The sequence below is a fragment of the Colletotrichum destructivum genome, chromosome 2, assembly GCF_034447905.1.
Source record: "Colletotrichum destructivum chromosome 2, complete sequence".
NCBI lineage: Eukaryota > Fungi > Ascomycota > Sordariomycetes > Glomerellales > Glomerellaceae > Colletotrichum > Colletotrichum destructivum.
Window position 1 is genome coordinate 4,193,185 of NC_085897.1, and position 13,365 is coordinate 4,206,549.

The 13,365-nt window shown below is 53.0% G+C and overlaps 4 protein-coding genes across 4 annotated transcripts; all 4 read left to right on the forward strand.

Moving 5' to 3' along the window:
• Positions 1 to 62: 62 nt before the first annotated feature.
• Positions 63 to 2,391, forward strand: CDEST_03481 (uncharacterized protein). The gene is made up of 4 exons (XM_062919640.1): positions 63 to 685; positions 739 to 829; positions 883 to 1,046; positions 1,103 to 2,391. Exons 1-4 carry the CDS (start codon positions 628 to 630, stop codon positions 2,131 to 2,133), a joined length of 1,344 nt encoding a protein of 447 aa, XP_062775691.1. The 5' UTR covers positions 63 to 627; the 3' UTR covers positions 2,134 to 2,391.
• Positions 2,392 to 2,740: 349 nt separating this feature from the next.
• On the forward strand, positions 2,741 to 3,706 carry CDEST_03482 (Putative nucleoside phosphorylase superfamily). The gene is made up of 2 exons (XM_062919641.1): positions 2,741 to 3,233; positions 3,286 to 3,706. Exons 1-2 carry the CDS (start codon positions 2,928 to 2,930, stop codon positions 3,703 to 3,705), a joined length of 726 nt encoding a protein of 241 aa, XP_062775692.1. The 5' UTR covers positions 2,741 to 2,927; the 3' UTR covers position 3,706.
• Position 3,707: 1 nt separating this feature from the next.
• On the forward strand, positions 3,708 to 7,095 carry CDEST_03483 (Putative NACHT nucleoside triphosphatase, P-loop containing nucleoside triphosphate hydrolase; the record flags this gene model as incomplete). Its single annotated transcript, XM_062919642.1, has 1 exon — positions 3,708 to 7,095. Exon 1 carries the CDS (start codon positions 3,709 to 3,711, stop codon positions 7,093 to 7,095), a length of 3,387 nt encoding a protein of 1,128 aa, XP_062775693.1. The 5' UTR covers position 3,708.
• Positions 7,096 to 7,361: 266 nt separating this feature from the next.
• On the forward strand, positions 7,362 to 12,660 carry CDEST_03484 (Putative P-loop containing nucleoside triphosphate hydrolase, nucleoside phosphorylase superfamily). The gene is made up of 2 exons (XM_062919643.1): positions 7,362 to 8,910; positions 8,962 to 12,660. Exons 1-2 carry the CDS (start codon positions 7,734 to 7,736, stop codon positions 12,525 to 12,527), a joined length of 4,743 nt encoding a protein of 1,580 aa, XP_062775694.1. The 5' UTR covers positions 7,362 to 7,733; the 3' UTR covers positions 12,528 to 12,660.
• Positions 12,661 to 13,365: the final 705 nt, after the last annotated feature.

The window sequence follows — 13,365 nt, forward strand, 5'->3', positions numbered from 1 at the left end:
GACCAAGACCGTAGGGTGTTGATCTTTTCTGGGTGTGAAAGTGAGATTGAGCGTAGTGAGAGCGAGAGTGCACCTTAGGCAGTCGTGGTAGCTCACACTTCACTTCTGCTTTCGCATCGACATCAGTTCTCATGACGTTCCGGCGGTTCTTGGGGGGATTTGTTTTTAACTTAACCAACAAATGACAACGGCACGGCGTACAAACACTTGGTTCGTTTGCTTATCCAGATCTGAGCGGTTACCGAAACACGGATGCCTGCTGTCCCCCTGGTCAGCCCCGGGGGCGACGGGGCAATTCATCATGAAAGGACAGTCATGTGAGAGAGAGGCAGGCTGTTAATCAGGCCTCATGGTCCGGCCGGGCAGCGGCTACGAACATCGCCCCAGGCGTTTTGCAGCCATGCAGAAACCGCCTCATCGTGGCAGAGCACTCGCCCGACAACGACGAGGAACATGTCCATTGGTCGATAACCCAGCTGCGGGGGAGCTCTGCTGCGGCTTCCAACGAGTGAGCCCTGCTTACCCAGATGCCCAGCTGTTCCTCTTTCTGATTGCATTTAAATCGCAGCCGGGCTCGTCGTATCACCTTGTTTTTCTCTTGGATCGGCAACGCCAAAAGTCGGTAAGATGAACGAGACGTGTTGCTCCAGATGCCCGGTTCCTCAGGTTCAGTGGTGGAAGAAGGGTGAGAGAATCTAGAACCTAGAGCCATCGTGACAGTCAACCTGACCAGCGCAGGATACGATCACTGGGAAACATATGACGGCGCGAGCGGGAACCAGGCTCAGCGAACCGTTCTACCGTCGGATCCTTTCGATGTGTGCATCGTGTGGGTGCTATCCTCGACTGCTTTATAAGGCATACTACTGACAGCGGACCAAGGCGCGCTCTGGCTCACGAGATTCGCCAGTGTCCCGCTTGCCGGCAGCGTTTTGCGGAGACGTTCGGGATTCCGGATCTGTGGTGGAAGAAATACTGCAGAGGTGCCAACGGTTATTTCGGTTGCGAGACGACTGTGGACGACAATGGCGCCATTGCCGCGCTGAGTATGTTGCCGATATTCGCGCATCCAGGTATGGGAGCCACGACTAACATGCCGCAGATACGTGGGCACGTTTCCAAGCCAAGCTCACCAACGAGGACCACCCGGGCTACGAGTGGCTGAAGCTCAACACTTTTACCCGATGGACTCCCACCCAGACGATACTCATCATCTTCGACCTCCGGGAACCGCTGGCAAGCTGCATGAAGCGAGTGCCTAAAGAGGAAACAGAAAGAGATCCTCTTTTCGAACTCCCGGATGAGTCGTACTGGATAGATCCTTATTGGGCATACATCCGCATCCTGGAAAAGGTCGCGACGCTGCAGGATGCGGCGGTCTGGGCAGTGCGCGACACCGTCAGAACGACCGAGAAGATGCGGTACGGAAATGGTTCGACATCGCCCAACATGCCGAAGCCGGCGCCTGACTACCGCCACCTCCACGAAACCGCGAGGCACGCCATACATGTGTCGGAGACTCTGGACACAGGCGTCAAGGCAGCGAGGAAGATTCTGCTGGAACATGACAGTCACAAGGCAGGGCCGGGGCCGGCTGGCGCTCAGCCTGATGCTGCCTGGACAAGGGCATGGCACCACACCCATCAGCGTCTGTCATTCTACGAGGATATGCTCAGCAGCCTTCAGGAGCGCTCAGCTTCCAACAAGGCCCGACAGTACAACGAGATCTCGCTTGCCTACAACATGGTGGCCCAGGCCGACTCGAGCATGTCGGTGCAGATTAGTCACCTCACACAAAAAGACAGCGAGGCCATGAGGACGATTGCCTTCCTGACGCTCCTATTTCTGCCGGCGACGTTCGTGTCTGCCGTCTTCAGCACGTCCTTCTTCGATTTCGATGCGGGTTCGGGGCTATGGCAGGTTTCGGACAAGTTCTGGCTCTACTGGGCAGTGGCCATACCCATCACCACAGTGACGGCCGCCCTGTGGTATTGCCGCCACGGGTTGCCCCCCTCTGGACTTCTCAAGTCTCTGCAGCGGGACCAGGCTCCCTCGAACGCGAAACAAATCGAGGAGGGGCGTGATGAAGCCTTCGCGGCCTTCCGCCGTCAAGTGCAGAGGAGAGAAGTGTGAAACATGTTGACTCACTGTGCGATATGGCAGTTAGGAGGAGCCATCGGGGTTGCAGTCTACGGAGGTTTCAAGTCAGTTCTAGATCTACGTCAACAGATACATATCGGGATACATATCGGCTAAGTGTGCTTCAAGATCGTTCCAGTCCCATCATCCAAGCTCCCTGACGCTTTACCTAGGTAGGCACATTCAGGCTGCTTGGAGTTTTCTCTCAATTTCTCCCAGATTTGTAGCCCAAAACCTATCAATGTCAATACCAATACCAATACCAATACCACCACTGTCCGAACCACTCGATGGTATGGCCAGGGCGCCCACAAAACCTCGTACGCGCTTCTTCATCTTCTAGACACTTCCAGCTTTCCTGTAGCAGCCACGCCCCTTCGGTTAAGACAATGACTTTTCGCCGCCACAAAGCAACTGCGAGGCCGGTGTCTTCTGACCCGTCAAAACAATTCCCATCACAAGGTGATGGGTCTCTTTCGATGGATCTATCTTTGACACCTGTGACAAACGCGGATGAAACAGATCTAGGCGGCGCTTACTACCATCCTCTATGATGGCATCTGGCTCAAGCTACTAGAAAGTTCTTAGCCTAGGAAGAAAACCACAGCTGCAACATAAAAGTCAACCGACTCCCCGACAAGATCAAGCACAAGACCGAAGCATACCTTCAACGAAGCATCAAGCCGGCCTTGGCATGACTCAACCATGTCGCCTCTTCATGACCACTCCGCTGAGCTTTTGTCTAAAGTGCCGTCGACACAGACCGCGAGCAAGAGACCCATGACGAGATGACTGATTCCGAAGGTCATATCGCCATTCCATCGAAGCGAACCAAGCTGAGTGGCACTGGCGATCGTATTGTCAACTCCACAAATAAAACTCGCAACAAGCTGGCACGCAATGCATACACCGTGGGCTGGATATGCGCCCTTTCGATCGAAATGGCCGCTGCGGAGGCCATGCTTGACGATGTACACGAGGACCTCTGTACCAATGCTCACGATGGAAATGGCTACCTGCTTGGTAGTATGGGTATTCACAACGTCGCCATTGCCTGTTTGCCATCAGGTCAGTACGGCACGATAAACGCAACGGTTGTGGCCTCCGACATGGAGAAAACCTTCCCTTCCATACGATTTCGGTTAGATTGTCGGAATCGGTGGTGGCGTTCCAGGTCGGTTTGATGTACGGCTTGGTGATGTTGTGGTTAGCCATCCGACGAAAACTTCTCCAGGTGTGGTACAATACGACTTCGGCAAGACGGAGCAAAACGGCGGCTTCACTCGACAAGGAGTGCTTAACAAACCGCCTCAAGAGCTTCTCACGGCAATTGCCAAGCTACGGTCACACCATGGGATTACTGCTACTGTCAGATTCAAGGAGCAAACCCCTTCCAAGGCTGCCTGCACCTACCTGGGAGTTGAACAAGATCGGCTATTCGAGGCTGATTATGAGCATCTCGGGGACACCTGCATCAACTGTGACCCATCCCGGCTCGTGAAGAGGCTGGCGCGGCTCAACGACAGTCCGATGGTTCACTACGGTACCATAGCCTCAGGCGACTAAGTCATGAAGCACGGCACGACAAGAGATCTCATTGCCAAAGAGCTTAGTGTGCTCTGTTTTGAGATGGAGGCGGCTGGGCTGATGGACAAATTCCCATCCTTGGTCATTCGGGGCATCTGCGATTACGCGGACTCGCACAAGACAAAGGAGTGGCAGCCGTACGCTGCAGCTACAGCAGCTGCGTACGCGAAGGAGCTTCTCTCATTCGTTCAAGCTCATGTCGGCCAAAGTACACCCACCCCTCCAGTGTCTTCTGTCGACGGTAAGAGTGGCACTGCCTTGCTTTTCGTGTTTGAACGGGTTCTGACCAACATGTTTATAGATGAGCTTGAAACGACGCAACAACAAAGGCTCCTTCTTCTAGCATCCTTGGAATTCGAAAACATCGGGAGCCGTCACGAAGGCATCCGGAGAGCACACGCCAAGACCTGCCAGTGGCTGCTTAAGCACCCCGACTATACGAGCTGGCAGAATGACGAGAAGTTCAGCGACCACCACGGGTTTCTTTGGATCAGCGGGAAGCCTGGTGCCGGAAAATCCACCATCATGAAGTTCCTTGTCAGTCAAGCTAGTCGGTCCCCAAAGGCGGTCGTCATATCCTTCTTCTTCAACGCCAGAGGAGATACTCTCGAGAAGACGGTCTTGGGGCTGTATCGATCCCTCTTGCATCAACTTCTCGAACAACTTCCGGACTTGCAGGAGGTTCTAGATGGCACAAGGCTTCCTTTTTTGGGAAAAGCCACATCTCATACATGGAAGCTCGACCATCTGAGGTCCCTGTTCTTGGACGCAATCAAAAGAGTCAAGAAGCGTCAGGTGATCTGTTTCATCGACGCTCTCGACGAATGCCCCGAGGATCAGGTCAGGGAAATGCTGGATTTCTTCCAGGAGCTTGGGCAGCGCGCTGTCTTGAGCAAAATTCGCATGCACACTTGCTTTTCCAGCCGCCACTACCCGCACATTGGCATCAAGAACGGGGTGAGGCTGACTTTGGAGGCCCAAGCCGGTCACGCCAAAGACCTTGAGGAATATGTGCGAACGAAGTTGGAGAACGGCGACGCGGAAAGTCCTAAAGCTATCGATATTGTGAAACAGATTCTGCAAAAGGCATCCGGAGTGTTCATGTGGGCTGTTCTGGTCGTGGAAATACTCAACAAGGAGTATCAGAGAGGCCGCATATTCGCAGTGCAAGGGCGTCTCGATACGATACCAGCGAAACTGGGCGACCTCTTCAAGGACATCTTGACCCGGGACAACGAGAACATGGACGACTTGCGCCTCTGCATCCAGTGGATTCTCTTCAGCAGAAGACCGCTGAAACTGAAGGAGTACTACTTCGCTCTGGCGTCTGGACTGGAAACCGATGACGCTTTGGTGTGGGACTCTTCTCAGATTCCGCAAAAAATCATGGAGCTGTTTGTCTTGAGCTCATCCAAAGGTCTTGCCGAGACTACTGCGACATCCAAGGCGACGAACACGGACCCCACGGTTCAGTTCATTCATGAGTCGGTTCGGGATTTTCTGCTCAAAGACGATGGCATCAGAGCCATCTGGCCGGATGCAGGACCTGACTTTGAGGCGAAAAGCCACGAAAGGTTGAAATCTTGCTGCTTTTCGTACATCAAGGTTGCCGCCTCGCACTGGTTATCCAACTCATTGTCTGCTGGAACGTCACTTCCGAAGGCATGCTCGTATGAGGCGAACGACCTACGACTCCTTGTTGGAAACATGCTACCATTTTTGGAGTACGCCAACAGTCAGCTTTTTTCCCATGCCGAATGTGCTGCAGCTGTCATGTCAAAGATACGCTTCCTCCAAGAGTTCAGGCCGATCCAGGCTGCGTGGGTCGTATTCTTCAACCTTCTCGAAAAGTACGAAGTGCGTCGACTCCACAAGAAGGTGAGTCTTCTCTGCATTCTGGCGATCCAGAACTCGAGTTCCCTGCTTCGAGAATGCCTAAGCCTCGGCATTGGAGCAGAAGAGCCAACGCTGCGGGTTAGCATGGAGCACTACTGCACACCACTTCACGCGGCCGTCTTCAAAGGTTCCCAAGAGGCAGCCGAAGTACTAGTGCGCTACAGCGCTAAGAATGGGGGAAGCCTACGCAAGCAGGCGGTGAGGGAGCTTCATATTGATGTCGTCAACAAGAGGGGGCGTACTGCTCTATCAATCGCCGTCGAGAAGGAGCAAAGCAGAGTTGTACGGGCGTTGCTCAGACGTGGAGCGGACACGACACACAAGGACAGGAACGGCCATACTCCTTTTGATATGGCCATTGAGAAAGGCCATGTACCTACGGCGATGCCCTTTTTTGATCCGGTCGATCCGGCCTATTCAGTCTGCCCACAACAATATCAACGAAATTCCACCGAGCTTCTCAAACAGACAATTGCCTTGGCAGTGCGCTTGAGACAAGATAAAATGCTCGATGCGTTGCTCAAGCGCGGCTCGGAGCTCGGCGTGGATCTTGGAGGCGAGAGTTCGCACTTTGCAGAAGTTGTTGTAAGGGAGAAAGTCACAAGTCTTCTGAGAATCTTTCTCGACAACGGTGCTCCCGTTGATGATGATCTGCTATGTTTAGCAGTTCGGAGCTGCCACAAAGCAACGGTACAAACTCTTCTCGACGCAGACGCAGACCTTTATAGGTCCGGGGCGCTTCACCTAGCTGCTGAGTCTGGCGACAACACTATTGTAGAACTCTTGCTACAAAAGGGGGCTGACGTCCAGGGGCAGGATGAATCAGGTCGGTCACCGTTGTGTATGGCGTCTGCACGGGGACACCTCAGAATTGCAGAGACTCTCCTTGGAGAGGGCGCGGACATCAATCATGCGGATTCCCACGGCCGCAATCCACTTTGGAGGTCAATCCACGCCGGTCATCCACACGTTGTCCAGCTTCTTTTGGACAAAGGCGCCAACGTCCATTGCGTTTATATCAAGGGCTGCCGGCCGCTTCATCTGGCCATCCGTATGATGAATAGCGCGCAGAAAAGCGTGCAGTTACTCCTTGAAAAGGGAGCCGATGTCAATTGCCAGCAAGACAACGGCATGACGGCGCTGCATCTTGCAGCCCAGAGAGGAGAGCATTCTGTTGTGGAAACGCTACTAAGACACGGCGCTGACCCCAACCTAGGCTACAAGCACGGCAAAACAGCGCTCTCTGAAGCCATCAATCATGCCGTCGAGTCTTACCCCCACCACTCGCAAGAGACAATCTTGTCTCTCGTCCGGGGCGGCGCCGAACTGGACACTCCCAGCCCAGAAGGCTTGGACATTCGTGCCTGGGCCCTTCGGTTGGAAAAGAACCATCCAGGGATTGGTATTCATCAGTCGCTGTTGGCGGTGAGTGAAGGTTCACAGAGTGAGTCGGTCGATATCATGGCTGGGTGAAGGCTTGCGATGCGGCGACACTCTTTGCAACTGCTCTTTCCTTACTGTTCCAATGGATTTTTGCGGTTCCGCACCAATATTGTGAGTGGACGGGGACTGCAACTACAAGGCCCCTGTAAGCATGCCAACATGCTGCACGCTGTGCCTCAATACTTCGTACCTTCATCTCAGCCCAACCAGGCCCTCTTGGTTGGTGCATTTCCCGTAGATAAACCCCTCCCCCTGCTGTGCCCTCAACAAACCAATCATGCAAGATCTACCATACACCAAATTCCGAGTCGGCCTCGTGGCGCAGAGTAGGGGGGCGGCTGTGTATTCACGAGCAGATGCGGGGTGGAAGTTCGACCATACCAGCCTGATTTGAAGCATACCATCTGGCATCAGCATCCACCCTCATGGCGTTTTTCTTTTCCGGTTGGACGCTTTTGCGCAACTGAGCAAGAAGCAGCGCTATTGCCTCCGACCCAGGATACGGTTCTCTATACTTGTCTGTCAATTGACGCTACGACAACAGAGTCCACGGGACCACGGCAGCATCCACACGAGTTCTCGCACGATCCATTTGGACCAGGCTGGGAAAGGAGTCTTTCAGGGCCAGAGTCCATGCTGGCCGAAGCACGTCGACAACACCGGCAACCATGGTCAAGCGAGCGCAGACGGAGGATTCAAACGACTCGGAGGAAGAATGGCACCAAAGGCTGACCAAGCGACCTCGGAAGGAGGAGGAGGATGAGCTTTCTACGGACGAACACAGTAGCGACGACAGTGACAGCAGTGGCAGCAGTGATGACAGCAGCGACAGCAGCGACAGAAGTACGGAGCCCGACTCGAAGCGACCAAGGGTGCAGCGGACTCTCCACTGTGAGGACTACACAGTTGGCTGGGTATGCGCGCTTCCCAAGGAGATGACGGCTGCGAGGTTGATGCTGGACGACCTTCACGAGTCCCTAGCCAAAATACCAGGCGACGAGAACACCTACACTTTCGGAAACATCAGGGACCACAACATCGTTATCGCTTGTCTTCCTTCCGGTCAATATGGAATTACCTCCGCGGCAATAGTGGCAGAAAACATGCGCAGGAGCTTTCCCTCAATCAAGGTCCGGTTAATGGTAGGCATAGGGGGCGGCGCTCCGGACAAGCACGACGTACGTCTCGGGGACGTCGTGGTCAGTCACCCGACAGCCACTTCTTCGGGGGTGGTGCCGTATAACTTTGGCAAGACCGTGCAAGCTGGGCGGTTTGAGCAAACAGGGTTTCTGAACAAGCCTCCACGGGAGCTCCTTGCCGTTGTCGCTAAGCTGCGATCTCACGACAGCTCACTTCCGGATCGTATCTCTGCATCCCTTGGTCAACTCCAAGAACGCGATCCTTCATCGGGTCCCTTCACAAAACCACCAGACGATCCAGACCGGCTTTTTGATGCTGCATACGACCACATCAAGGGGGAAGATACTTGCGCTAAATGCGACGTTTACAAGCTGTTGGAACGTCCGAGGAGGCCTACCGATCACCCCAAGATTCACTATGGCGTTATTGCTTCTGCAGACCAAGTTATGAAGCACGGTATTACCAGACGGCAGCTGGCGGATGATCACGACCCTCTTTGTTTCGAGATGGAAGCAGCTGGTCTGATGGACAGCTTTCCTTGCTTGGTCATTCGCGGAATCTGTGATTACTCTGATTCCCACAAGGCCAAGAAATGGCAGGAGTATGCTGCTGCGACAGCGGCGGCGTATGCAAGAGAGCTTATTTGTGTCATCCCTACGCACGTAACTCATAACAGTTTGGTGCATGCCAACTTGTCCCCTGCCGGTGAGTTACAGTGCTTCATGCGTCTGTTGGGGTTTACTGACATTTTTGTAGACAAATCAGCACGACGTAAAGATCTATGGGAGTCACTCAAATTCGACCAGATCGACAGCCGACAATCGAACATCAAGTCCGCGCTTGGGAAGACATGCCGCTGGTTGACCAGTCATCGGAGCTACAAAGACTGGTTGGATCCCGCGAAGCTACCTGAGCACCACGGTTTCCTCTGGATCAGTGGGAAACCCGGAGCGGGAAAATCAACCATTATGAAATTCGTCATGAGCCGCACGAAAAGAGGAAAAGTCAAAAAGTCACCAGCGAATGCGGCCGTCATACACTTCTTCTTCAACGCAAGAGGCGAGGAGTTGGAGAAAACGACATTGGGAATGTATCGCTCCCTTCTCCACCAGCTGTTGGAGAACTTGCCGGATTTGCTACAAGTACTTGACACGGCAGACTTCGGACTTTTGAAAGAGGGTAGTTTATTCCCTTGGGAGTTGCCATTGCTGCAGAAGCTTTTCAAAAAGGCCATCCGGAAACTTGGGCAGCGCCAGGTCAGTTGCTTCATTGACGCACTCGACGAGTGTGCCGAAGAAGAGGTCAGGGAGATGGTCAAGTTCTTTGAAGGACTTGGTCGACTTGCCATCAAAAGAGGAACCACACTCTATACCTGCTTTTCAAGCCGCCATTACCCGCACATCTCTATCCGAAATGGTCTACGGCTTACACTAGAAGAACAGAACGGTCACGAAAAAGACCTGGAGGAATACGTTCGAGAGAAGCTGGAAACCAAGAACAAGAAGCAAACCGATGATCTCACAACCCAAATACTTCGCAAATCCTCTGGCGTTTTCATGTGGGTAGTCTTGGTTGTCGACATCCTCAACAAGGAGATTCGACGAGGGCGGATGTTTGCAGTCAAAAGAAGGCTTGACGCGTTGCCCGCAGGACTAAGTGACCTTTTCGAAGACATCCTGACGAGAGACAACGACAACATGGAAGACCTGCTTCTATCGATTCAATGGATCCTCTTCGGCAAACGACCTTTGAGCCGAGAGGAGTATTACTTTGCTCTTCTATCGGGCTTGAGCGCATCTGAAGCTCTGCAAAGTTTTGACAAGGTCCCGGCGGAATCGATGGAGCTTTTCGTTGTCAGTTCTTCCAAAGGACTCGCAGAAACCATCTCGACAAAATCACACCTGCGAACAGTCCAATTCATCCACGAATCTGTGAGAGACTTCCTTCTCAAAGACGGTGGGCTGCGCAAGTTCTGGCCAGACTTGGGAGAGGATTTCGAGAATCGAAGCCACGACCAGCTGAAAACTTGCTGTCTTGTGTATATCAACAAAGTCGACATCTCAGCTCGACTTTCCAAAGACGATTACCTGTTGAACACGCCCAAGGATGATTCCAAGCGGATCAAGAAAATTGTTACGGACGATTTCGAGTTCCTGGATTACGCGACGAACATGATTCTGCCACATGCTGACGCGGCGGCGGAAACAGTCCCTCAAGACGCCTTTTTTATGGGCTTCCCGCTTGATCAATGGATCAAGCTCAATAACATACTGGAAGTCCACAAGATCCGGCGGCACAACCCCAATTCCGCTAGTCTAACATACATGGTCGCAGTGAAAGGCTTATCAATGCTTATTGAGACGGCTTTGCGTCTTGACCTCGACATAGAGACCCATGGGGGACGCTACAAATATCCGCTCCTCGCCGCTATGAGGGAAGGCCATGAGAGGACAGCCGAAATCATTCTGCAGCATTTCGTAGTCAAAGCGGGACAAAGTAATCATGTTCCTGGGTCAAACTGGAGCACCGAAGTTCCCGCAAGTATCAACTGTCACGATACAGAAGGTCGGACGCCATTGTTCTTTGCAGCACAAAGAGGTCAGATCAAATTCGCGAGACTACTGCTTGAATTGGGCGCGACGGCTTTTCCGCAGACGAAACCTTGGTGTACGCCACTCTTGGCGGCAGTTGAGGAGAATCAAGAAGACGTTGTAAAGCTCATTCTACACTGGCAATTTGAGGTTGGGCGTCCTGGATCTATCTCGTCTTCAACTCTTTTCGACGCCCCATATCCATATGACTCCGACAGCAACAGACAGCTACTCGGCGCAGACTCTTCGAAACTGGGACTCATCAGGGACAATATGAATACTTCGGAAGCAACCAGTGAACCAGTCCAAAGAGTTGTTCAACACGCATTAAATGTTGCGGCCAGTACCGGCCATACAGGCATTGCAAGGCTTCTACTTGCTTATGGCGCGGACCCCCAAGGAACCGACTACAACATGGAAACGCCACTGAAAAGTGCTATCGAGGCGGGAATGGAAGCTGTTGTGGAGCTGTTGCTTGATGCTGGGGCCACACTCAGTCCGACGGAAGTCGAGGAAGGAACGCCACTCCACTGGGCCTGCCGATATGACGATCCAACCACCTTACAGTGTTTAATCAGGAGAGAGTTTGATATTGATGCGGCCGATCATAGAGGCAATACTCCGCTGCACGAAGCTTCTTCTTGGTATGCTCCGAGGGCGGCACAAGTGTTGGTTGATGCAGGGGCCTCCGTTCAAGCTACCAACAACCAGAACGAAACACCCCTTCACCTTGCATGCCAAATAGGGTATTCAACAATTGCAAGCATCCTGATAAAAGCTGGGGCAGATGTTCAAGCAACTGATGATAAGGGCGAAAGTCCACTTCACCCTGCATGCCGACAAAAGGATTCGATAATTGCAAGCAGCTTAATCAAGGCCGGGGCAGACGTTAAGGCAATTGATAATGAGGGCAAAACGCCACTTCACCTTGCATGCCGGGGAGGGCACACAGAGACAGTGGGGAATCTGATCAGACAAGGCGCCAATGTTCATCATCGCGACAAAGATGGCAGGACTCCAATGTTTGATGCTGCTGCGTGCATTTATTTAAATGACTTGGGTACTTTTGAGATTTTACTCAACCACGGCGCTGACATTAACGAAAGAGACAAAAACAGGCAGTCGCCTCTTTTCAGCGCTGCAGAATCTGGCCCAGCAGAAGGTCTTTCATTTCTGCTAAGCAACAATGCCGATGTGGGTGTTGTGGACAATTCTGGCCAAACCGCATTGTTTGCGCTCGGGCTGATTGGACGAGAATCGAAAGCAAGGATACTGGTCAAGGCAGGCCTAAACCCCAAGTATAGGGACAATTTGGGGCAAACAGCACTTCATGCAGCATGCTTTAACCGGCATCCGTATCTTGGATACCTGAAATTTCTTCATGAGGAGATACAGGACGACTTCGGGGTTGACGTACGAGACAACGCAGGCCGGACACCACTGCATAACGCCGCGAAGTCATGCAACGTCGATATCATTAAGTTTCTTCTCCAAAAGGGGGCCAGCCCTGACGCGACCGATGCGGAAGGGCACACTGCCATTTACAAAGCCTTAATGTCCGACCGGCACTCTTATAACGACCATGCACGCTTGTCAGCAGTCCACTGCCTGCTTGACGGCGGAGCTGATGCCAGGAAGCCATGTCCAGGAGGTGAAAGTCTAGTGGATCTGGCTGCTAGACTGGACAGACTCGATGTGCTCAAGTTTCTCAGGTCTCGATTGAAAAATTAAAAAAGAAGATATGGCGTCCTTGAAGTTGTGTCTCTTTAGGAAGGGCATCAGCCCAGTTGGTGTTTGGCAAGCTCCTGTCAATGACAGACGTTTGGCGTTTTGGCGTTGACTGTTTTTATGCTATTATGACTACAGAGTGCTTTGTACTGAGACAGAAGTTGGGCCTATTTTGTGAACACCCTCCCAACTGAATCATGTGAGCGTTGCTGTCACGCCCTCTCGTACCGCCGTTCCCAAGGTCGACGTCTTGGGAGGTCGGCGCAGACGCCGGCTTCGGCCAGCCAGACTACCCCGCCATCTCCGTCCCGCGGCGAGGAGAACCCCGCCATAGTGGGGACGGCGCTTTCTATCGGCATCGCGGGCGACACCCCGTCGTGTCTGGAGGCTCAAGTCGACGTTTTCCACAACTGGGAGTTGTGTAATAAGCCCATGCTGAAAATAAACTCGAACGGGGATGGTCGCTTGTTGATTTATCAGCTTGGAAGTTATCAACCGGAGGCTATGACTCTTCAGCCCATGGCAGCGCGTCATACATCCAACAGAGCGATGTCTCAAGCTCCGGGGGTTGTAAGAAAAGGCAGCGTTCAGCTGACAACCGTGAATTTCTTCCGTTGACAGTTGCTGTCCAGAGACAACGTCGGCATTTCTACTTCATCAACAAGAAGAAAACCAACCCCAATACAAAGGCCTGCCCTCATTCCTAGTCCACAGCCGTTCATCTAAACACCTCCAAGTCCCGCGCCCCGCTTCGACGCCCTTGCTTGACATGCTACCCGATATCGAGTCCCTCTCCACGCCCCGCCGCCGGCGCAGGGGGGCGCCCGCATTCACCTCCGAC